Source organism: Pimephales promelas, chromosome 9 (genome assembly GCF_988280905.1).
Source record: "Pimephales promelas chromosome 9, fPimPro1.hap1.1, whole genome shotgun sequence".
NCBI lineage: Eukaryota > Metazoa > Chordata > Actinopteri > Cypriniformes > Leuciscidae > Pimephales > Pimephales promelas.
The window spans coordinates 4,844,961-4,869,629 of NC_142777.1; the positions used below are offsets into that span (position 1 = coordinate 4,844,961).

At 37.2% G+C, this 24,669-nt stretch overlaps 2 protein-coding genes across 2 annotated transcripts; one reads left to right on the forward strand and one right to left on the reverse strand.

Annotated features, from left to right (window-relative positions):
- Window positions 1–11,912: 11,912 nt before the first annotated feature.
- On the reverse strand, window positions 11,913–17,966 carry LOC120494883 (uncharacterized). Its single transcript, XM_039694228.2, has 9 exons — window positions 17,859–17,966; window positions 17,362–17,475; window positions 14,530–16,206; window positions 13,417–13,516; window positions 13,182–13,330; window positions 12,983–13,095; window positions 12,817–12,906; window positions 12,614–12,736; window positions 11,913–12,516 (listed from the first exon to the last, which is right to left on the reverse strand). The coding sequence occupies exons 1-9, from the start codon at window positions 17,911–17,913 to the stop codon at window positions 12,286–12,288; spliced, it is 2,652 nt and encodes an 883-aa protein (XP_039550162.2). The 5' UTR covers window positions 17,914–17,966; the 3' UTR covers window positions 11,913–12,285.
- A 1,169-nt stretch (window positions 17,967–19,135) lies between these two features.
- LOC120494896 (glutamine amidotransferase-like class 1 domain-containing protein 3, mitochondrial) lies at window positions 19,136–23,603 on the forward strand. Its single transcript, XM_039694251.2, has 5 exons — window positions 19,136–19,250; window positions 19,653–19,769; window positions 19,898–20,069; window positions 21,827–22,028; window positions 23,293–23,603. Exons 2-5 carry the CDS (start codon window positions 19,662–19,664, stop codon window positions 23,483–23,485), a joined length of 675 nt encoding a protein of 224 aa, XP_039550185.1. The 5' UTR covers window positions 19,136–19,250; window positions 19,653–19,661; the 3' UTR covers window positions 23,486–23,603.
- Window positions 23,604–24,669: the final 1,066 nt, after the last annotated feature.

Below are 24,669 nucleotides of genomic sequence, written 5' to 3' on the forward strand. Positions count from 1 at the left end.
TTTCCCACCATGAACCTGATTTGATGGAACGAAACTACATCCCTCTACATCATCCTCAGAATGAATGGGTAACTGTTTCATCGTGAGTACCTCGCTGTCAGGATGTAAATAAACTTCACTTTCACTCTGTCGGTCAGCTTTTAAGTTGTCTTCGTCTGGCTTGGGTGACAGCACAGGAAGGAAACATGTTGGGAAATGTCTGACCACACTCATCAGGAACATCTGCAGACATAGACTATAGACTTTGTTTCGGACCTTGGTGCGGAAAACGCCCTTAGAGACCACTTAGGGACTTTCTTTCTTTTCTTTTCTTTTTTTTTTTTGGAAAAGATTAGTCAGGCTTAGGGGTTTTTTTAGTCAGAAAAGGCTTTTGTCCTAAAGCTCAGATAGATGACAGCCTTGACAACCTCCCTGACCAGTTCTCTCTTTGAGAGAGGACACCCTGTTCTTGATTATTTCACTGTGCGCCAAATTTCCTCCTCTTGTTGATTACTATCTTCACCGTGTACATCTAATGCCTGGGAAATGTTTTTGTAGCCCTTTTTTGAGTAAAACATTTGAACAATGAGATCCCGATAAGTGGCCATGGCTCTTATAGTAGTATCCAACCAAAAAAATGTCAGAAAAATCGATTTTTTTCCCTCACTAAATCATTCCAAAACTCACAGTAATAAAACAGAACAACCCTGCTATTGTGTTGTGTCTGTTTTCATACATGTGAAATATGCCCCATATACATAATTCATCCTCACTGTTTAAAAAAAAACAACATTAAATTTCATGGTTCATGGGACTCATCGATGTGAAAATAATTTTATGATTTCAAATTATAATTAATCACAATCAGTTACATAAATTGATTAGATTAATTTATTAGCTTTTTTATTATTATTATTTATTGACAGCCATAATTATTTATTTAAGTTGATGTTTATTATTTTTAGGATTATAGGTAACACTTTACTTGAAGCGGTGTACATAAGCCTAACATGACACCTTCATAATCATGACATGACATGTTGTGAATATGAAGGAAGTTTTAAGCATGTTTATGACAACTGTCATTAAGTGTCATTCGCTCAGTTATGACATTTTTAATGCAAATACGACATTGTTTGAGATGTCTTTGTTATGACACCTTTCTGAGGAAACTATTTTGCAAATCGCAATTACGTTACATGCCAACATATAAGCAGTGCTATTACGTTGGTCCTTAACCTAATATGTCTCTTTGTTAATACGTAGGTTTAATACGTTATTTTCAAAGATATGAAACGTACGTTTTTGTACGTTTGGATAGATGCTAAAATGTACAATATGGACGTATTTGAAACATTTAAACGTAACCTTATTACGTTTTTACAGCTACAAAACGTTAATTATTTACGTATATTTCATATCATAACGATATCTGTATACTTTCACTTTTAAAGATAAATAACAAGACCCCTTAATCCTACTCCAAAAACCAAAACATATTTATTTTATACAGAATATAAAAAGGATAAAACGTAGGCCTAATGGACAGAGAGATGTGTAGGTAAATGAGTTTTAGCATTAAAATATATTTTGAGCCACTAATCCTACTCCTACCCCTAAACCTAACCATAACCATTCCTTAAAACTACGTAGGCTAACACAATTATGAAAAAAAAACAACATAACAGACAGACAAGTATACATTTCACAATAATTTATTTATTTATTTATTATTAACATTACCAAAAGTCGTTCACATGATGATGCGTTGCAGTCGCAGTCCTCTGGCAGTATTATAGTAGTTGTGTATGAGGTACAGATCAGAATTAAAGTTATGAACGTTAATCCATGAAAATGTTGATCTGATTTCGGTTCGCTCTCTGTCTGAAGGCGCGCGCTCTTCTCCATTTCAAACGTACTACACCGACTGAAACACGGCATGTCGCAATATGTGACGAAGCAGGCGAGAGCCAATGAGCGTTTGATATCACTGTCGTAAAACATTATTTGAATTTGAATTCATCACCAGCGCGGATTTGGCGTTTGCGGTCGCTGCTGAGAAATGAAGATGAAGATCACTGGATAAAAGGCTGAATTTGGATCTGTTTCTTGCAAACAACGTATGGATTCTAGGATTTGGTTTACATCAAGCTAATAAAATGTATGTCTTTTGTGAATTGTATCATGTTGTGTTTTATTGGAGAAAATGCTTTTTGTGTAAATATATTTATGAGTAACGTTGGCCTATTAAATTAATAAATGCGAATGAAAACCTAATTGATATGACAGTTGAATGCAATAGAGTCAAAACTTTAATGCCACGATTATGCATAAATAGTAAAGAAACCTGCTTTGGATGTATTATGTTCAGGAAAAACGTAATAGCACTGCAATAGTATTAGGTTAAGGACCAACGTAATAGCACTGCTTATATGTTGGCATGTAACCTAATTGCGATTTGAAAAATAGTTTCCTCAGAACGTATTTCGTGTGATACATAGTTGCATAAACCACATCATAACCTGTCAGTGCCTTTGTCATGACAACTTGACATTACTCAGACAACACAATCTGTCATAAACATGAAATAGCAGATTAATGATCAAACTTAAGAAACCACCTACAGTAGCTTTATTGGTTAACATTACATTAAACTATCAATGGTTGGTTTTGACATTGGCTGTCATGAAGCCATTATAACATTTTAATGACAAATTCAATTAGTACCACTGTAGTTGAGGTCACGAATAATATTCAGGACACAGTTATAATGACTGACAGCCAATGTCAAAACCAACCACATGACAGTTTAACCTCATTTAAGGTCAAGTTGTCATGACAAAGACACTGACAGGTTATGATGTATTGGTTTATGTCAAGGTGTCATAACAAAGACATCTTAAACAATGTCATATTTGCTTTAAAAGTGTCATTATTGAGCGAAAGACACTTAATGACAGTTGTCATAAACATACATAAACCCACTTCATATTCAAGACATTTGTCATGGTTATGTAGGTGTCATGTCAGGCCATCCTTAAAAATATTTTGGTTTGCAGTCACAGCAATTTTTTGTAAAAAAAGGGTCGGTAGGTAGGTCTATATTTTTTTTTCCAGGATTCAGTGTAAAAAAAAAAGTAAAATTTTGGTCATGGTGATCATGAATTTTTTTTTTTTTTTTTTTAATTGCATACTGTGACTGTCTTCAAACTGTGCATCCACCACTAGGTGTTATTGCAACCTACAACCGGCCAGTCACAAAATGAATAAATATCTACTGTATTTGTTATGCAGCAGTGTGCAGGCTTTTTTTCCCCCCAAATACATGAGATATAAGCAAAAACAAGTGCTTATTAAAGTTTAAGTTAATAATTCAAGAGCTGCGAGTGATTTTTCTCTGCCTTTTGTTGTGTTTGATTCCCATTACTGGCTCAATCGTCACATGTTTATTAGACTACTGCCCCTTTAAGACCGAGTGCGGATCTAACAGATGACTGATGCACCACCTATCCTCCCAACTATTCACATCCATTTAAGACATAAACTGTGTTTAAATGAATCTCAGAGCAGGTCATTTTAGATTTTATGTATATTTGATAGTTTAGCTGCGCACATGAAGCCCAAAATGAGGCTATAGCCTACTTTTCTTGTCCCGTTGCAGTGCATTTCGGAGCACGCATCACCTTGTGAACAGCGTCTCTTGCGCAGACTTTTGTGCTTTTAATAGCTCTTTTAATGATTGAACCCGTACGCAGTTTAGCAACAGTACAGACTGCATTTTACAACAATTACCGATCGTGCTGATTCTGACGGTACGTTTGGGTTTTAGGAATAAATGACAGCGCAACGCTGTGAAGGGAAGGAAGTTGCGCTATAGACAGAATGCGTCTGTAATGGTTTCATCTCAAATATCTTTTTATAATCTTTGAAAGCGGAAATCTAAAATACAATTAGAATAATATCCCAGATCTAAAGTGTAGGTAACCACGTTCTGCCCTCATTGTCACTCATTAAGCAGGGCTGTCATGTTGTTCGCGCTGTGGCTCCGGGTGAGAGATCGCTCTCTCTCTTCTGGACTGGGAATAGCAAAATTGCATCAGACAAATTGTTTAATATTATTATTATATATAGAAATGGATGATATTCAGCCCATTTAATACCGGGTTTACCAAGCGGGAACACTGAATGAAACGAAGCGAACGTATAAGCCTTATAGACAGTGTGACACGGGTAAACCAATCGTGTAAACAATCAGATGACTATGACGCCACGGGTTTTTATTTAAAAGAAAGAACGTAGCCTACGTTTGTAGACATACGCAATATTCACAATACTAACTAAAATATCATTTTATGGAATTTGAATTAGTCGTTTGAAGAGTAAAAAAAAAAAAAATAAATCGGTTTTTTTTACAACCAATTACAACCGTCAAGTCGGTCGGACTAAAAGGGAAAAAAAATAAAAAATTGGGTCGGCCCTAAATTGACAGGGTCGGTCGGGTTACGGCAAACAAGAATATTTTTAAGGGTGGCCTCAGTCTCATGCACACCCCTTCAACTTAAGTGTTACCGGATTATGTTATCAGAACAACTTTCAAAAGCTAATACTGATTATGGAGGACTGATACAGTTCACAAGCAAATACCAGTGAGGTCACATTGACGTTTTCCATTTAGCTGATTTTTCCATTTCCTTTAACCTTACTAACAACGAAGGCACTCCAAAACTGTCATTCATCAAACAAGACAATACCTCCCATAATTTGAAAGAATGACATGTCAGGCTAAGTGAAGTGTCAGGTTTTTCCCACAGAGGAGTGTGTGAGTGTTTTACAATATATATTCAAAGAAACCCATGACAGATTACATTGATGATACTAAGATACAATGTCCAAAACCTGTCTTGCCGAAACTTCGCATATGGATTTTTTGACCTCCTCCCAGAAAGTATTCTTCATTCAATTCATTCAATTATTCTTCATTGTTTTATTAATTATCCTCAATCCATTCAAAGTTACAATTTACACGCCGCTTTTGAGTCCTCCTGTTACTATTAACACACCCCTGCTCGTGTGGGGGTTTTGCTGTGAAAAACACAAGTTCTAGAGATGCGATTCGAAAAGTTGAACTTAATTGAACTTGAGCGCACCGATTTTAGAATGCGGTTTAAGATGTCCGTCTAGCGCACAATGGAAAAGTTTCACTTTGGAAAGGAAATGTGCGTTAAATGGACACTTACACACAACAGTGACTGTCAGACAGTGAAGCTTGGCTCACAGAGGTCTCTCAACCTTACAACAAAAGTCATGAAGGAAATTTGTCAACGGTGAAAATGGCCATACTCTACAGCACACAATACTGAACTACAGGTACCATTCTGCGGATGTACCATCCGAACTGCACAACGAACCAGATTCATGCGACTGTAAAAACAGGATGCTCTGAGATGTCCTGCCAGGTGCATGAGACATCATGACACAGTCTAAGAATTCAAGGAGCCGTTTGTGCCATTCATAGACACGTAGGCAAATAAACTGTCAGGGCAGGGTCATTGGTTACGCTATCCACACAAAAACAAACTCATATAGTCTGACTGTGATATGCATCAGCATCTTATTTTTGTTGCGTTTCCTGGAAATAAACCTCTTCTTGTAAGAGACGCTGTTGGAGGTCATGCTCATAATGACTAGTTCATGTATTTGTCCATTAGAAAACAATGTCTTTTATTGGTCTTTTAATTTCCTTTTAATGTTTTACTTGAAGAAATCCCCCTTATTGTACTTCCTTTAGGTGAAATTGGACTTAGGTTCATTTGTTCTTCCTGACAGTAAACCTTTAAAACAGAACTAAACAAATCCAAAAACTAAAGTCGACAAGGAACCATTTGTTGTTACGGTTGTCTATAATTAACTTCAACATTGTTTACTCATCTTACCTAAGCTGTTTGAGAACACTAAAAAAACAAAGAAAACGAAACTCATAACAGTAAGTTAAAAAAAAATTCTTTACATTTTAATGTAGTTTTTCTCTGATTGCCCATTGGTTCTTTGAAATCTATTTGCTCTTATTTTGTAACAAGGAAGTAATTTCTCACCTCATCCAGGAAGACAATTCATGCATTCATTCACTGTAAAAATGTTACTGCTATTTAATAAAAAAAAAAAAAATATATATATATATATATATATATATATATATGGTAACAGTATAACACACAATATTCTTGAGTAGTTAAGGCTTGATTTCTTTCTTGGAATCTACCCAAATAAATCATGTAAATTCCCCTTAATTATTTAGTCTGTGATACAATGAATTTAATATTTTTAGTTAAATATGCTTTTTTATTTTAAGTTGATGTAACGGGTACCGTGGCGACGGCACCCGTGAGGGACAGATTATACTCCTGTAACACAGGAGAGAAACGAGGAGACAGTCGTGTCAGTTCAAGCTCTCTGGAGTAATGTATTCACAATATGCATTAACAAATATCTGTTTCTCAGAGTCACATTTTTAAATATATTCCTAACATTATAATGACTTTTAGTGTTCATGTCAATTCACAATCTGCAATGAAATAAACTTCTCAATTTCACATTCATGTTCACTGATTCTGTATTTCTATATTTCACACTATTCATCAAAAAAGAAATACAAAAACCATAGAGATATGCATCAATTACTTCTCTTAAATGATTGATCATTTCTATTCACAGTATTTCACCAGTACATTGCTGCAAATCACTCTCAGAATTAATAATAGACTCCAACCATAACTTTAAACCTTATTTAACACATTAACAATTATCAATCGATCTTTAAACCACATATAGTACATTTAACAATACCTATTAAACTTTAAAGCTTGTAAAATACCTTCATGTGGATTTTGTATAAGGGAAAGTATATATTTTTAACTGACACGCTCACTACGTTACATGTGCGTTCTCAGTACAGGCCGGGAATCGTTCGAGCTTTTCTCTCTCGTTTAAATCAAACTCAAAACCAACCCCTGATGAACATCACTTCTCTAACACTATTCACTTATATTCTCAACACATTTCAGCATGGTTAAATTCAACTTTAAAGTGTTTTTATACGTAAACCCACCTGTAACACAGGAGAGAAACGAGGAGACAGTCGTGTCAGTTCAAGCTCTCTGGAGTAATGAGAAACTCACGACTCGCACAAGCTTAACACCCATCACTCGACTCTGCCCCTAACGGTCAGGAGTAGCATTGCACACTTTTCACTTTTTTTCTTTTAAAAGGAATCAAATTTAGAATAAAACCCTTCTGAATGTTTTTTTTTTCTTCAAAATAACACAATAACATCAAAATGAAAAAAATGATTTTGAATATATTTAACATACAATTTCAACATTTTTGTGATTGTCACATTGACACTCAAAAGTGTGTGAATTAGAGGAAATGGATAAACCTTTATTTATATTTTGAGTTATGTTTTATTATTAAAGGGGGGGGGGGGGGTTGATTGCGATTTCACTTTTTTCATTTTAAATAGTGTGTAATGTTCCTGTTGGTGCATGAACAGTATCTGCAAAGTTGCAGCGCTGAAAGTTCAGTGTAAGCAGAGATATCGTCTTTTAAAAATCAGGAAGTATATTGCCTACAAAAACGACTCGATTGGGACTACAGCTGGGTTTCAGACATCACTAACCCATACATTTACATCAATCACTCCCTCCGGAATATGCAGGAAAGGGCATGCGCATATTTCTGCGTCTCGACGAGTGTGTTGTTCACGCAGCTGTCAGGTCTTCTGTGTTCGAGTATCCCACGGATGCTGTACTTCGTCAACAATGGATACAATTTATGTTTGATTATGTTCCTGAAAATGACGATCGTAATCTAGCTCTCTGTGCTGCGCATTTTACGGAAGACAGCTTCCAGTATCTGCACGAGTTCAACACCGGATTCAACAAGAAACTGTTACTAAAACATGAAGCAACTTTAAAACCAGAGGCAGCAGTTGTTGGGGCACAACCTCTAAGTAGGCTAAGACTTCATCATTTTTACGGTATTTGCATGTATACTTCCAGATGTAGCCTTGTGTTTAATTTTTTTCTGGCTTTATAGCCATTAGGCTACTAGTTATGCTATTTTGTGTCTACGACAAACGCGTACAAACATTATGGACCTGAATTTTGTATAAGTACTAATGTTTTAAACATATTTTTTCATGTATATATGTTTTATGACGTTATTTTCGATTTGATCAAGAACGTAATCTAATGCCAAAGCTGTTTGAGTATAACATTAGTAGCCAGTCAGTTGCTATTGTTGCCAGTCAGATGCTATTGTGTTAAACAAACGTGTATAAAGTTAAAAAATGTAGCAAATTATCATTCAGTAACGTTTAGTAAGAGCCGTGTGTGGTGAGGTTCTGTTTGACTCGCTTCATCGCGGCTTTCTCGGTCTGATTCTGCCTCAAACTGATACTGTAGTATCGACATGAATGGACCGGAGCGCAGGAACGTTTCGCCCGTAAAGGTAATGGGCGTTAACCTTCCGGACAACGTGAGCGACAGTTTAGCCAATCACAACTCACCGGCCCAAACTAACCAATCTGAGCCCACTACGTGTTTCTGAGGGAGTGGTTTCATAGAATCAGGAAGTCAACAGGTCGTTCAGGAGACAGAGGAGAACGCGGCTTACAATAAAGGTGCAGTTTATGAAAAATAAGACTTTTTAAAAAAGAAAAACCACGAATATATGATATATAACACCCCATAAACACAATCATGCAAAGAAAAAAAGCAGTCAACCCTTTAAAAACCACTAACACAGCACATAACCAAACTTGTTACTGCACTAGGCTTATATCACAGTATTACAAATGTTTAAAATAATCGATTTACAGTCATCACAACCTTGATATTATCCCTATACTCTTCTGCACAAGGGTAAAGATCAAAACATAATAGAAACTCTTTCGAATGTCAAACATAACTGAACATTAAACATTGACAGATGTTTCCCTTTCCCATCAGAAATGTTCGCACAATATTTTCTATACACTGAACCACATTTTTCATATTTTTAATTGTCACCTTCATTTTTTAATGAAAATTACAAGACCCACGATTCATGTTATACAGCGTTCCCTTGTGTGGTGTGACAGCATTCTTCTACATTCAAATTCGTTTTCATTTATGTAACTTTGTTTTGTTCTGCTTCAGTGTTGTGTAATCACATCGTGTTTCTAAGGAAGGAAATAAAAAAGGTAGAAATCCCAAGGTGCTAAAATAATCTCTACCTGCTTTATATAACTTTCACATTGTATAACTTGAAAGTAAGACGTGTCTAATGAAGCAAACCTGATCAAATATTCATTAAAAATGATTACTGTGATTATTTACCACAACTTAAAACTCAACATTAGAATAAGAAATAATGCGTTGTTTCAACTTACAACATTCAACATGTGCTTGTGCTTGACTTAAAATATTAAGTGCTGTTAACTTCAGTTTAGTTTGATTAAATTGGATATTTCAGTTATCTCAACAAATTGTAAGTTGTTATAACTACTTGCAAGCAACATTTTTTTTTTTTTTTTTCCAGTGTATCAATCACTTGTTGGGCAAGTACTGTTCTCAGACACATGGTCACGATATTATACTTCTGTTTAAGACATTTATAAAATCCAGAATTGTTTTAGATGCTTGGATTATTCATTTTAATATGCCAAAGCATGAAGAAGCTACAATCTCACTTCCCAACTGAGGAGACTAATAAGGATAAAGAGGTTTAAACAATGATCGGACAGATTTTGAAGTGAAAAGATACAATTTGTGGGTTTATTATTCAATAATACCATGAATTGGAGGTTCCACTTCATTTCTATTGTATACTTTATACAGTCTACTAACTACAAGTAACTACATGTCAACTAACTGACATTACAGTATTAGTAGACTGTTAGGTTATGGTTAGGTGTTAGGGTTCGGGATAGTAGAATAAGTTGTCTTGTATTTGTTAAGTTACTTATAGTCTGTTGGGGGAGCAATAAAATAAAGTGGATGACATGTAGTTGCAAAGAGACTTATAGTTAGTAGAATGTCTAAATTGGACTATCGAAATAAAGTGTTGCCGAATTAAATGCACTTTCAGACATCTACACTATGCATTAAAACCTATTGGCTAACAAGTGTGAAATCATTCTTTCGGTCATTATGACCAATCTCCAATCAAAATATGAGCAATTAAATATGTAAATATTCATATGTCTGTATAAGTCATACAATATATGTACGGTAAGGAAGTGTTGTATTCTGACGTAATGTGTGCGAGAAAATGAATTCCAAAATGAATGTGAAAATGAAAATGAATTTCACCAAAATGAATTCCAGGCGATGTGGGTCGTTCTGGCAACAATAAAGACTTGAACTTGAATTTGAACTTGAGAATGGAAGTGATGAGAAAACAAAATGGATGAAGTTCGCTAATTCTGTCTAATGTGCTTCATTGCTTACTAACTCCGGAGAGTTACACATTTACCTTTCAGATGAATCTCTTTTACGGGCAGTTATTCAATTATTAAACTGAACTGTCAACAAAACTTTGGTCACACTTATATTAGGTGGACTAATATTAACATTAAATACAAAACTGTTACTGTGTAACTACATGTTATTCTGGAAAATTCCCTCATTTATTGGTAATGAGTTTGAGCATTAAAAATAAAACTCACATAAAAGTCCTTTTAGGCAAGTCCTGCCACTCGGCCGCCATCTTGGCAATGGTGGGGCAGCTATTTCGGACTAACAAGACCAGGCTCCTATCTAAATGAATGGGCAGAGAGTCAGAACGGCACTTTGACTGGTCACCGGGACATAAAAACTGCATGTATAGAAACGGCAGTAAAATACTATAAAAATCGCTGAAAAAGTTTGATGACTTTGCCCCAAAATAAGGTTTAAAACGCCCTTTTCCCCACAGGTTACACTTTTACTACGCTACACACGGGTTCTCGTCTCACTGTCCCAGACATCAACTGTGTGCATGCGTCAGTGGAACCAGACGATTGGCTGAAATGTTTCCATGCCTGACTGTTAAAAGCAGACGATTGGCTTTCCAGCAGGAGGGGCGGGGCATGTATAAAATATGCCAGCAGTCATATCACCCTGTAGCCCAAGACTGGTTGCCCACTGAAGCTAAGCAGGGCTGAGCCTGGTTAACGTCCTAACGTTAACAGTATAGTAATGGGGATCCTCGAATGAGACGTAAAACCGAGGCCCTGACTCTCTGTGGTCACAAAAAAATCCCAGTATGTCTTTCGAAAGAGTAGGGGTGGAACCCCGGCATCCTGGCCAAATTTGCCCTGTGGTACATGATGGCCTCCTAATAATCTCCATATATATATATTCCAATTGGGTTCATCACTCTGTCTCCTCTCCACCAGTAAGCTGGTGTGTGTTCTGACACAATATGGCTGCCGTCGCATCATCCAGGTGGATGCTGCATACTAGTGGTGGTTGAGGAGATTCCCCCCTCTATATAAAGCGCTTTGAGTGCCGAGAAAAGTGCTATATAAATGTAATGAATTATTATTATTATTATGTGCATACAACCGCCATCTTTGGCGTTACAGGTTTTCCCCATATAGTTGTATTGAGGATTTAGGAAGTGGCATGTCTATAAATTGTCTCTGGTTTGAGGCATGGTTGGGTCTAGGAGTCACCCACATTTGTGAGCTAAATGTTAAACAGATTAGCCTGACTACTTAACCTGACCACTGTTACACCCTTAACATGACTACTAAGATCTGTCCAAATCATTGCCAAATTTCTCAACATTTTACTAAGCATTCTGTGGCTGCCATTGACTCATTGCCTTCATTGCTTGACCCCAAGGCTGTATACAAGAAGTTTTCAGAAGAATCCCACCTCATGCCCACACTGCTCAAACACAGTTGACAATTTTCAAAACATATTTTATACAATATATTGCAGAAATAAAACATTATATTGACAAATGCATAAAATATACAATTTAACATTTTGATATTTAAAAAAATAATAATAAATAATTAGAAAATGGTTTAGAATAGTAAGATAATGAGAACCTCACATAAATTAACAACACATCGATGTTATCTACTTACAAAATTGAGGCCTATTATTACCTATTTTATTAATTCATATAATTACCATAATTCTAAATACAATCCTAATGTAATGTCATTGTTTCCTGACCCATTTGTCCGAATCATCTGTTGTCATCCCATTAAAAGGTTGTACTGTGCAATTCAAAATGGACAGATTCAACAAATTCGGTGTTTGGCAGTCTCTATAGAGAATCGTCCGCCTCCTCCTCCTGATGATCCTGTTGGCTGAGGTCCAGAGAGCTTTGTGAGCTGGCAGGGGTCACATGTCCAAACCCAGAGTCTGTTTTAGTATCTGACAAGTCTGTCTGAGAGACTGAGAGATCTCTGTGGAGGTCTGCGATATCCGTCTCGAAAGCTGCATTCAGTTCACCATGCACATGCTTCTTCTGGATCCCCTCAAAGATCTGAAGAACCTTCAGAAAAATCACAACACAGATTTTCGGTTAACGCCACATAGCTGCATATGTCTGTGAATAGTAGGACATCCATGCTAGAATGATCACGAGTTACCTTAGATTTAGGAATAAGACCGACACGGAAAAATCCAATCTGGCCACTCTCGATTTTGGTGCAGTCTACCACTGTGGAAGCGATATTCTCTGGCGACGGTCCATCACACAGCACCCCATCTACCTGCAGGATTTGGGCCAATGACATTTTAGTCTTTCAGTCATATGAATCTTCAAAGAAAAGAAAGAAAACCACCTTTGTACCTTGTCCCCAAGTTTTGCATAAACTTGGTTATGATGTGTAGTATCTGCCTCACCAGTAGGATTAGCAGATGTGACCGCAATGGGACCCACCTAGTCAAACAGGAACGCATGGTTTAGACTATGATAAAGTCCAACATTTCCATGAGAAAACAATTACAACACATACCGCATTTATGAGGTGTGTAGCGACAGCGCAGTCTGGGTTTCGAATGGCTATGCTCTGTGGTGTTCCAATATATTTTGATGATTCGCCCAATCCAAAGAACTCCATCCATGGAGCTAAGATTAAACAGTGATGTTTGGGTTTAATGTTACATCATTTGGTACACAGGTCAGGTCCTAATGTCTAATATCACATCACCCACCTCTTGCTATAACCAGGCTAATGGAAGATGGCCAAGCAGCTTCCATAAAGTCCCAGAGAACAGGGCTGATCTGTTGTTTGACTGGCTCCAGCTGCTTTATGGATGAAATCCATAAGGACATGGGACGTTCTTTAGCCTGTTTCTTTACACTATAGAGGTGTGATTACATGGTTAGAGACACTAATGGAGGAACAGAAACCAAAAGTGGTTATTCTTGCTGTACATTTAGGCTTACCTATATGCCTTTTCAACAGCCTGCGGGCGATTGCAAGCTGCAACTAGTACATAGACCGTGTCTGTGGGCATTCCACATATGCCCCCGTTCTTCATGATCTCTGTCATAATAGAAAGGAAAGTCTATAGACACATACAAACTCATGTAAATGCAAACTGATTTGCCAATAATAGACCTTAGTCAGGGTAGTGCCATATTTAGTGAAGTGAAGACCAAGTATGGTAACCCATACTCATAATTTGTCCTCTGCATTTAGCCCATCCAAGTCAGTGCACACACATTAGGAGCAGTGAGTAGTGAATATACATGTAGACACACACACCGAGAGTAGTAGGTGCCCAGGGAGCGATTGGGGGTTTGGTGCCTTACTCAAGGGCACCTCAGTCATTTCCAGCCGGTATTGAAAATCGAGCCCACGACCTTCGGGTTACCAGTCTGACTTTCTAACCATTAGGCCACGAAGGCTTGGTTAGAGGGGATGCCATTGTAAAGAGTCTATCCCTCATAGCTATCCCCCATTTCATTTGTGTACAATATGGCATCTTCCCTGACTAAGGTCAATTTATACTTCTGCGTCGAGGGTACGCCGTAGTATACATCGTAAGCTACACACGTAGGCAACGCTGTTGTGAGCATTTATACTTCTGCGTTCAAGTCTTGGTTGCTCTGCAGTACTGCTCCGAAACGCTAGTTGGCGGCAGAGGGTTTTAATGTTCCACTGTGCTTAGATTCCTCGCAGCTAGGTTACAACAAGCAATGGCGACTGAAAGAGAGCAGATCATGTTGGAGTTGGAGCTTATTGAGATGGAAAAACTGTTAATTTTAGTGAAATTACTAAAACTAAAAGGCAGAAATGAGAGAAGACGTCGGCGGAGATGGTACGTGCGGAAATGTGTGAAATGGTACGTGCGGAAATGCAGGAAATACGATATCAATCACAGATCTTGCGGTCCGCGTCGACGCGACGTGTAGTTACATTTTTGAGGAGGTGCGCGTCAGTCTACGGCGAAGGGTACGCGCACTGTGTGTGTGCTACGCCGTACCTACTGCGCGCCCCCTACGCAGAATTATAAATTGGCCTTAAGGCTATACACTTTTTCGATAGTGGCTCACCTGCAATCTGCTGAACAGATGTGGACCTCCTGGCTGTAAGATGAGGGCAACTATCTTTGCCTCCTCCAAAGCCACTCAATTTGATGAAAGGATCACCGAATGGCAGTTGTGGACTTTTAAAGGTGGAGTTGAAAATGCTGGCCAGGAAAATGTAGAAGCTGACGAGCCCAACAATGATGGTCACACCGATATCGTAGCCGTAGGGCAGTACGCCTACTGCATCCAGTAAGAAGCTAATGAGGATGAGTTGGAAGGTGAAGGTATAGACGAACCAAGCCTTGTTGAGAAACAGAGCCCCAGCGGTCACTAATACATTGAAGATCATGAAACTGATGATTCCCACAGCTAGGTGTAGGCCACGCACATCTCCATAGAGGCCGCCAAAGCGTGTCAGTCCCCACACGGTCCACATGATGCCGTAAAGAATGAAAGTCGTACTCTCTAGAGTCTTTCCCCGAGCAAAGGCAACAAAACCACATATTAGGTGTAGCACACCCCCTGAAACCACTGCCCAAGGTAGGATGAGAATGCCCAAGGGGTTTCCATTTGAAAGTGAGGCTGTAATTGAAAAGGCAGCCAGGACACTGCAACCATGGCCCAACACCTCAGCGTCTGCATACTTAGAGTAGCCCAGATAGGGAGCATGTAGATCTTTGTCATGGGTTTGTAAAACAAATTTATTACTGCGGCTCAACAGGTTCTTAAGGAACCCGGCACCTGTGGGTATCTTGTTTAGGGAAACCATGTTATAAAGGGTTATAAAGAGCACAAAAGCAGACATAACAAAGATGGCAGCCTGTACACCTTGTGTTCCTCTCTGAGAGAAGCTCTGGGGTTCGGCTGCAATTGCTATACAGTATGCCACAAAGAACAGTTGGTAGATAGTGTTCACGAATCCTCCCTGCAAGCTAAACAAAGCCAGGATGAAAAACAACACAGAGAATACAGCTGGAAAAGGCACTGGGGAATAGGGCACATGGTTTGTTAAGTGCTCAACCAGCGCAGTGTACCCTTCAGTGAAGCGTAGAATCGATGTGAAGCCATAGAAAGTGGCCGCCAGGGTGTCCATAGATCTATAGCTCTTAACACACACACCCAGCTGAAAGACACCTGCGGTCCACAGCCATGGCACATGCCCAGAGAAAAGCTTAGGCACAACACCAAGCAGACGACAAGCTAGCACGCTAGCTGACAGCAGGTTCATGATTATACCAATGGTCACGACATCATTAGCTTCTTTATTCTGTAACGGTTTCAAGCTCTCTTTCTTGAATGTTCCGGGTAGCTGAATCTTTCTTTGCGTAATGTAAGACAACAAACGGCCACTGCCAAAGTAAGCGCCCACTAAGCAGACCATGAGGTAGCAGACAGCGGTGGCTGTCTGCCCGAAAGCCAAATCTGCCAAACCAGCAATCTGGTGGGCACATGCTAAACCTATGGCCAGGGCAATGAATGAGAGGACAACCTCATGACATATAACAGCCACAATGCAAATTACAAGAAGTGCCAGAGCGAAAGCTGCAAGACCTGGCACCATAGCATCTCTAAGCTCCTTTCTGCCATTTATTATCTTTTCACCTGAAAGTATGTGCACTAAACCTGAACCACACCATAGGGCGGACACTGTCAAGCACAAACTACCAAAAAGTGCATTGTGGGACTGGTTGCGCCGTACACCTATATGAAAGGACAGTGAGATGGAGAATGATTGAAGGAGAGGGAGAGAGAGAAAGAGAGAGAGAGAGAGATTTACATGAGCTGATGAAAAAAAAAAAATCTTTTATATTTTTTACATTTTGTGCTATTACAACTAAATTAGCGGATGTATTAATTTCCTATAATAACACTGGCTGATGCATTATCATCCTGCACGTTACAAACAATATATATAACAAATGTGTTGCTTATGTTTAAAGGAGTAGTTCACTTTAAAAAAAAATGCTGATTATTTACTCACCCCCATGTCATCCAAGATGTCCATGTCTTTCTTTCTTCAGTCAAAAAGAAATTAAGGATTTTGATGAAAACATTCCAGGATTTTCTCCATATAATGGACTTCAATGGGAACCAAACGGTTCAAGGTCCAAAAGACAGTTTCAGTGCAAACTGTTCAAAGGGCTTCAAACGATTCCAGACGATGAATAAGGGTCTTATCAAGCGAAACAATCGCTAATTTCAAAAATAAATAACAAAGTTTACGTTTTATAAGCTCAAATGGTCGCCTTGCTCTGTTCTGTGATGCACGTTTGTAACTCTTGTTCGAACTCGTTCATCAAAATGAACAAATCTTTTTTCTAGTCATTTGGTTCATTCAACGAATGAAATGAACGGGTTGACTTGGGAAAAGTTTCATTCATTTTGATGAATGAGTTCGAACAGGAGAGTCACAAACGTGCATCACAGAACAGAGCAAGTTTTTTTTTTTTTTTAAATGATAAGACCCTTATTCATCGTCTGAAATCGTTTAAAGCCCTTTGAACAGTTTGCATTGAAACTGTCTTTTGGACCTTGAACCCTTTGGTTCCCATTGAAGTCCATTAAATGGAGAAAAATCCTGGTATATTTTCATCAAAAACCTTAATTTCTTTTCAACTGAAGAAAGAAAGACATGGATATCTTGGATGACATGGGGGGTTAGTAAATTATCAGCACATTTTTTTTTTTTTTTTTAAGTAAACTACTCCTTTAAGTAAAAAAAAAGGTAAGAAGTGCATTACAAATGTCTCCATTTGACAAAATAAAATAAAATAAACTAACTTGTGATTTACTTGAAGCATGTAAGTAATTAGTTAAATGTCAAAGTGATTCATATTTCTGTGAACAATATATTACCTGAATAAGCCAGCAGAGCCGCAATGATGAGGAGCAGAACTCCTAAAGCTGTGTCTGTGATCAGAGGTCTGTCTGGAGAGCTTGCATAGTTGTTCACCAGAAGCAACAAAGAACCTAATAATAAGACACTATTATTACTGGCAAAAAAAAAAAAAAAAAAAACCCACAGTAGCACAGTAGGCTACACGTTAACTTTGACCTCTACTTTAAAAAAAAAAACATAATAAATTGCCTAAATCACAAGGATAATAGGCTATATAGCGCATTACTTATCATTAAACATTTAAAAAGATTAAAAATGCAATAAGCCTAAATCGCAAATAAAATGTTTAAATTCGAAACACATTTCTTTTAATAGCCTATCACTTTTGTTTGATTAATAAAACAAAACACTTTTTTACCGTTCGAGATTAAAAACAGCGATAATCAAGCTAATGCATAATTTGTAAGATCTAAAATCTCATAAAACGTTTTTCTATTTTCTGCACATAGCCTACCTCCAGAAACTCCCAGAACTCCGATGGATAAATGCAACGATTCAGACTCCGTCATCCTTCTTCACAGTTCACTCACACACACACGCTCTCACACGCACTGAGCTTTATACAGTAGCCTACACACAGTGACGACGTACACGATGATGTCAGAAAAGCACTTACATAAGATTGATTTCCTTCTTCCCTGAAGTTTCCTCAACACTGATGGGAATACATTACAATCCGTCGAATATAAAACAAAAGTATTAAAAATGGCTTAAATCTCCTTTGAGCTTTTCTCTCTTTCTTGCTGATTTTGACTCTTTTATTTCGTCCCTTAGACTTATAAATAACAAGAAAAGTGAACAATTTTTGATGTATTTTGATGATTTATTCAAAGACATGACTTGGCCTTAAAATTATGCTTTTTTTTTTTTAATGTATTACATATTTTGATGTATGCATACCCAGGATGCTTATTTTCTGTTAGGTACTATTGTTTGTTTGTTTGTACACCTTGAATTACTTCCCTGTGTTGGTATTTTTGTTCTGCAATAAAAAAAAAATAAAAATAAAAAATAAAAAAAATAAAAATAAAACAAAAGTATGTCGTTTCAATTGTTTAACTTTTTAACCATTGGTTCTTCAAATAGACCCACCCTAATTCGAACCTTATTATTATTAACTTTTTATTACCTTATACCTTATTATTTATATATAAAAATACCTTATTATTTTTGTCAAATCTGGATGAAGATACAAATGCATTTATTTTAAAGAAAAATAGCACAAACACACTTTTCAAAATTATTTTACAGAAGTGTTACATTCAGATTAATATTTATTTAAAGCTAATAATGAAGATTACGAAAAGGTAATGGAGCATTTTTACATAATTAATGTGAATACTATGCATTATCCAGGGAATATCTGTGACAACAAATAGAAAAGTCGCGAATAGAAATAAATAAATAAATAAACAACACCAGCGTTTATATATATTTTAAATACATTTATATTTATATTTTATTTTATATAAAAACACATTTATAATAAACTAAATATTTTTACTAATATGTTAATACACTGTTTTATATTCTTATAGCCTGCAGGTCTCCAAATCACATCCTGTCAATAAAGCTATGAAACAGTGCAGTTAATATGGCACCAATGTAAATACAGGTGAGCTCAGAAAGAAATGTAGGCATGACTAAGCACTGTCTGAATGGACAAACAGACAATAGCTTTATATTTCCTTCCAGGAAGCTCCGACAGTTTGTTTAACACGCCTTGTGGGAGGGACCGTAACCTTCAGTAATATAAGCAGCAGTCAGCCCGTCTGTTCGTCTGTGTGTTCTTCGAAACATTCAGAAAGGCAACACACTTCACTGAAAAGACAACTCTTTTAACAAGGTATGTTAAATCCGTGGATTTACTCAACTGCAATTCTGCATTTACTGAAAGCTTTAAGTTTCACTCGGAAACTTCTATGTTTTAATGTTGTTGTTTAATGGTACTATTAATATTATTCTCACTATTACTCTTATTGTAACCAACATTTACAGTATGTGTATAATAAAACCAACAAGAAAAAGTTTTCAGCACTTGTTTACTTTAACTCTGAAGTGTGTTACCTTGGCGGCTAAACTCTCTAGGGGTGTTGCTAGCCATTTAAATAATTAATTCTGCAAGTGTGTGTGTAACTGGCATTTGTTGTGTACTTCTGATTTCTCGTCTTACTGTGATGAACCTTCACATTGTGTTCAAATGAATACACTTACATAATTTAACGTTGATTTCCTTTTTTGTTTGTAGTTTAACAAGATGGCAAAGCGTGTGGCTGTTATTCTGTCAGGATGTGGTGTGTATGATGGCACAGAGGTCCATGAGGCGTCTGCTGTAATGGTACACCTCAGTAGAGCAGGTGCCAAGGTAAACACACACCCACACAAAGCAACACAATCTTAACAACTTTCCTTTAATTCAATCTGGAATACATTTGAAATGAAGAAAAGTTTTTGTCCTCAGTTGGCTTTAACGCAGCTCACTTTGTGGTGCAGGTTCAGATGTTTGCTCCTGATATTGAGATGATGCATGTGGTGAATCACTGTGAAGGAAAGCCTGGGACAGACAAGAGGAACGTGCTTCAGGAGAGCGCCCGCATCGCCCGGGGGGACATCAGTGACCTGGCCAAGCTCGAGGTCACCGCCTTTGATGCTCTCGTCATCCCAGGTAATCGAAACATCTGTGGCATCTGGCATCATACAAATGCATTACTATATATATTACATAACTAATATACACAATAGGGGCTTTCGCACCGTAGGAACCTTTTCATATTTCCTTGATCTATTGGCGGAAGTACGCGGATTTTGGCGCGTTCCCAACACAGGAACTAGGAACGATTTCAGTTCTAGGATCTCCTTTTGGACAAACTAATATATCTCCTACTTCAGAGCCGGTCTAAACCAGCACTATAGGAACTACCAGTGACGTTGGAGTTCGCTGATTGGCCGAACGCACGCAAAACACCCGCCATTTTATAAAAAGGTGTGTGCACAGATTATAGCCTGTAGGCTACATTTACTCTTCAAACTAACTCTACGGACACGGAAACCAGTGATAGATGAAGCTCTTAACCTTTACGCTGAGGAGAAAATCCAACGTGACTTTGAGGAGACTAAGAGAAACATTATTATGTATTATGTATTTTTGCTCAGCAACACTGGACATCAAGCACACGGACATATACTGTCTACTTTCTGTGTATAACAGTTCTATCCAATAACGCATTAGACAGGACTGTTAAACAGACGGTAAACTAGTGAACACGGATAATGCGAGCACTGTTTGTTTGCTGACCATTCTCTGCGCCGTCAAAATAAAAGTCACAACAACAAGCGCGGCTTACGTCACTTCAGAGCTCTACTGGCGGTGCGAACACAACCAGGAAAACGTTCCTAAGGGAACCATTAGTTCTCAGGGAACACCCTGGTGTCTAGCTCCTATAACTACCCGGTGCAAAAGCCCTTAAAGTGATGCCACCCTGGCTAAGCAACTTCACAACAAACAAGCACAAATAGTTTTTTTTAAAGCAGGCCAAAGTTCCTAATGAAAGCCAAACCAATGAAATCATGGACTGCATTTTTTAATTTTGTTTCCTAAGGTGCACTTACAATGTTAGTAGATTTATTTATTTATTTATTTGGTAACAATAAATAAAGAGATGTTACTTATTGTCTTTTTTACTTTAAACGCGTTTTTCCACTTCAAAATAATGGTCCAGATTGAGTGATTAGTGATCAGAGTAAAAAAAGATCTGATCACATACCAGACACGTTAATGTTCTGATTGGCAATTAATTGTTGTTTGTAATTTGTCATAGTTAGTTATTAATGAGGCTAATCTCATCCAGCAATTATTGATTATTTAAGAAATTATACAAGTCCTAAATGTGATATTGCTTACTGATTAGTTAAGCTTTTTTTTTTTTATTAGTTGATAGTAGTAGCTGAAGAACTAATTATTTGTCCTGCATTCCTGCATAGTTACCTATTAATAATGGACCATTACTCTAAAATGTTACCTATATATATATATATATATATATATATATATATATATATATATATATATAAAAAAAACGATAATTTAGAAATAAAATGACATTTTCTACGCTGATTTTAGCCCTCTAATATAAACGCCCACTACTACGAACAAGAACAGTGCGACGTTGACTGCTTATCTCGATTTGAATAACATGAACGTCCGGCCGTACATGAGTCAGATTAAAATGATAAACAAACAACAACTGAACAAACAAAAATTGATCTACTACAATTCAGTGGATGGGGATTGTTATTATTATTATTATAACTTGTTTCAATAAAAGTTTACAGTATAACTTGCATTGACCTCCTATATTTCAATGCTCAAGGACGATTTGATTTCTCAATTAATGGTGAATGAACTCTTAATGTGCCATGCAGGTGGTTTTGGAGTGGCTAAAAACCTGAGCGATTGGGCCACCAAAGGCAAGGACTACTCAATCACTCCTGAGATTGAGAAGGTCATTAAAGCTTTCCATCAGGCGAAGAAACCCATGGGCATGTGCTGCATCTCCCCTGTGCTGGCAGCCAAAGCTATCCCAGGATGTGAGATCACCGTCGGACACGATTGCGAGTGTGAGAAGTGAGTTTGGGCAATGTCTTCTAGCAGGGTTTATATAATAGAGATGATGGTTTAAAGGTGCAAATTTTAGTGGAATCTAGTGGTGAGGTTGTGAATTGCAACCAACAAAGGTTACTTTGGCCGAAAGGAATAGATGTTGTCTGAGACAGCAGAGAGTAGGCAGTTTCTTTACAAAGATAAATTAGGTTTACTTAATCATTCAATAAAACGATATGTTATTGTGGATATTTTTAATATTATTCACCATTGTGTCAGTGTTTTATTCAGCTAGCTTCTTTCCATGAAGTGACGAAACGCACTCTGGCGTAGTTTGTCCGTTTAGGGCCACTGTAGAAACATGGCGGCGCAAAATGGCTATTTCAATGTAAGGGGACCCGTGGTGTTTGCAGATAGAAATGGCTCATTCTAAGGTAATAAAAACTAGGGCTGCAACAAAGGATTATTTTGATAATCTATTAATCTAACGATTTTTGAAGCGATTAATCGACTAATCGTCGATCATTTCCCCGGCTAATCAGTAGGTTTGGAACGATTATTCAGATTTTTCAGTTAGTTACAACATTGAGTTATACATATTCTTACTATAATATAAAAAAAGAAAATCAGTTCAGCTTTGGAAATAGTTTTTTAATGAACTTTGAGCCAACTAAACAGGTCATTCTCAGATTTCGGTCCAACTAAAATCACACACACATGCTCTCTGTTTAATAGGCCCACTGCTTTTATTAGAACTGAAACAGACAAAGGGACACAAAAATGGTAAAATATTAATCTGCAAATTATTAGAAGTATAAAATTACAATCTTTTTTTTTTTAGATGAAAATTGAGCTGACAGGGACGTTCTCATTCATCTTTTAATTTACAGTATGAAAAAGAAAAAGTAACTGCCATGATATTCTTCATAACATCTCATTTTGTGAGTCTTCATGATTATGGATCAAAATACAGGCGAGTGATAAGACTATAATACCTAATAGTGATAGGTATATTCTATGCTTTCAAGCTTTATTCTATGCAAAATACATTATCACATTACTGTAATTATATTATTATTGATAATATTATTACTATTATTAGTAGTATTGCATTCTCAAATGAAGAGATTTACCACTAGTTAGATAGCTCCAGCTGGTGAACACTCAATTCTCACTCAATTTTGCATTTCTGTAAACAGATCCTCCTAAATATTACACAATGCACCTTTAAGTTGTTAAGAGTGGCTTCTGGTGATATTAGTTGATATTGTCTTTCTTACACCCGCAGGTGGCCGTACGCTCAGGTGGCCAAAACCATGGCAGAACTGGGAAGCAAACACTTGAATAAAAATGTTGGCGAGGTGCATGTGGATTCCAAGAACAAACTGGTGACTACGAGTGCGTTCATGTGCAACGCTCCCATCCATGAGATCTTTGATGGTCTGGGTGTCATGATTAAAGAAGTTCTCAAACTAGCCTAACCATTTATTTATCACAATTATTTAATTTTTTTAATAGAAAAGGAGAAACAGAACAAACCATCTGTCAATGTATGTGTTGTTGTGGTAATCTATTGTCAATAAAACTGAACCCAAAACATTTCCTTGCTCGTGTTGATATTTTACACTTAAATATGGAATATATTATATTGTACCAATGATACAACTGTGGAAGATGTAATGTTTTGTGAAGGAGAGCCACTGGTATGAAGCCTTTGAGGACAATATAGTACTCTTTAACGTGCATAAGAGTGCATTCACAACACGTACAGTATAAATATTTATTTTAGGTATGGGATTGACTTCTCTTTAAATTTTGATATTTGGGCTCTTTTTGATTGGCTACTGGGGTAGTTTTGTTATGCAGACCTGGCAACCTCATACTACAAGACGTATCATGATACACAGGCTATACTCACAATATACGGTATTTATCAATAATGGTGTTACGCACCTTCAAACAAGTTTGTTTTAAAGGGGCAACATTGAGGTTGTGATCAGGAGATGGTGTACGTTACAATGGCAAGAGACGACCCATACCCAGAATTGTGAAAAATATAAAGTATGATTTATTTGACAAATTATATATTTAATGCAAAAATAAACAAAGATAATAATAATGAATAACTCTTGTGGTGGGCAAAGAAAATATAAAGAATCTCCCAACTATAGAATTAAAAAAAAAATAACTCAAGAGTATAAGGACATAAAGTGAAGCCAAATAAAAGAAAGGAACAAAACAAACAACGATTAACTAAACCCCAACCTCTTAGCTAACTAATAACAAAAATAAAATAAAAGACAAAGATCTTCAGCGCAAAGCGCCCTCTCTACCTGCACTAACTAATGACAAAACATACAAAAGGTGGCATTCACTCTCTTACCTGGGGCTCGTTCTTCGTACGTTGCTTAAAACATCCGAGATCAAATGAGACATCTAAGATGATCATGATCCGGCTAATTGGGTTCTTCGAACACACCTGTTGTTTATGATTAGTATGGCTGGATTGAGTTATCTGAGATAACTGCGCGTTCTCGCGTTGGTATAAAAGGGGACATGTATCGATAGCAGAACCAGTGATCAGCAGCGCTGCTATTGGCTGTTCAGCTTGGCCAAAGAACACGCCCAGTTTTTCTCCCAAGCAGAGCAAGCGCTTTTAATGCAA

Coding starts and splice junctions, on each gene's coding strand:
- LOC120494896 (XM_039694251.2), top strand. CDS start 19,662: ATGGCAAAGCGTGTGGCTGTTATTCTGTCAGGATGTGGTGTGTATGAT. Junction 19,770..19,897: donor TCAGTAGAGCAGGTGCCAAG/GTAAACACACAC, acceptor TTTGTGGTGCAG/GTTCAGATGTTTGCTCCTGA. Junction 20,070..21,826: donor TGATGCTCTCGTCATCCCAG/GTAATCGAAACA, acceptor TGTGCCATGCAG/GTGGTTTTGGAGTGGCTAAA.
- LOC120494883 (XM_039694228.2), bottom strand. CDS start 17,913: ATGACGGAGTCTGAATCGTTGCATTTATCCATCGGAGTTCTGGGAGTT. Junction 17,476..17,858: donor AGTTCTGGGAGTTTCTGGAG/GTAGGCTATGTG, acceptor TCTTATTATTAG/GTTCTTTGTTGCTTCTGGTG. Junction 16,207..17,361: donor GGCTCTGCTGGCTTATTCAG/GTAATATATTGT, acceptor CCTTTCATATAG/GTGTACGGCGCAACCAGTCC.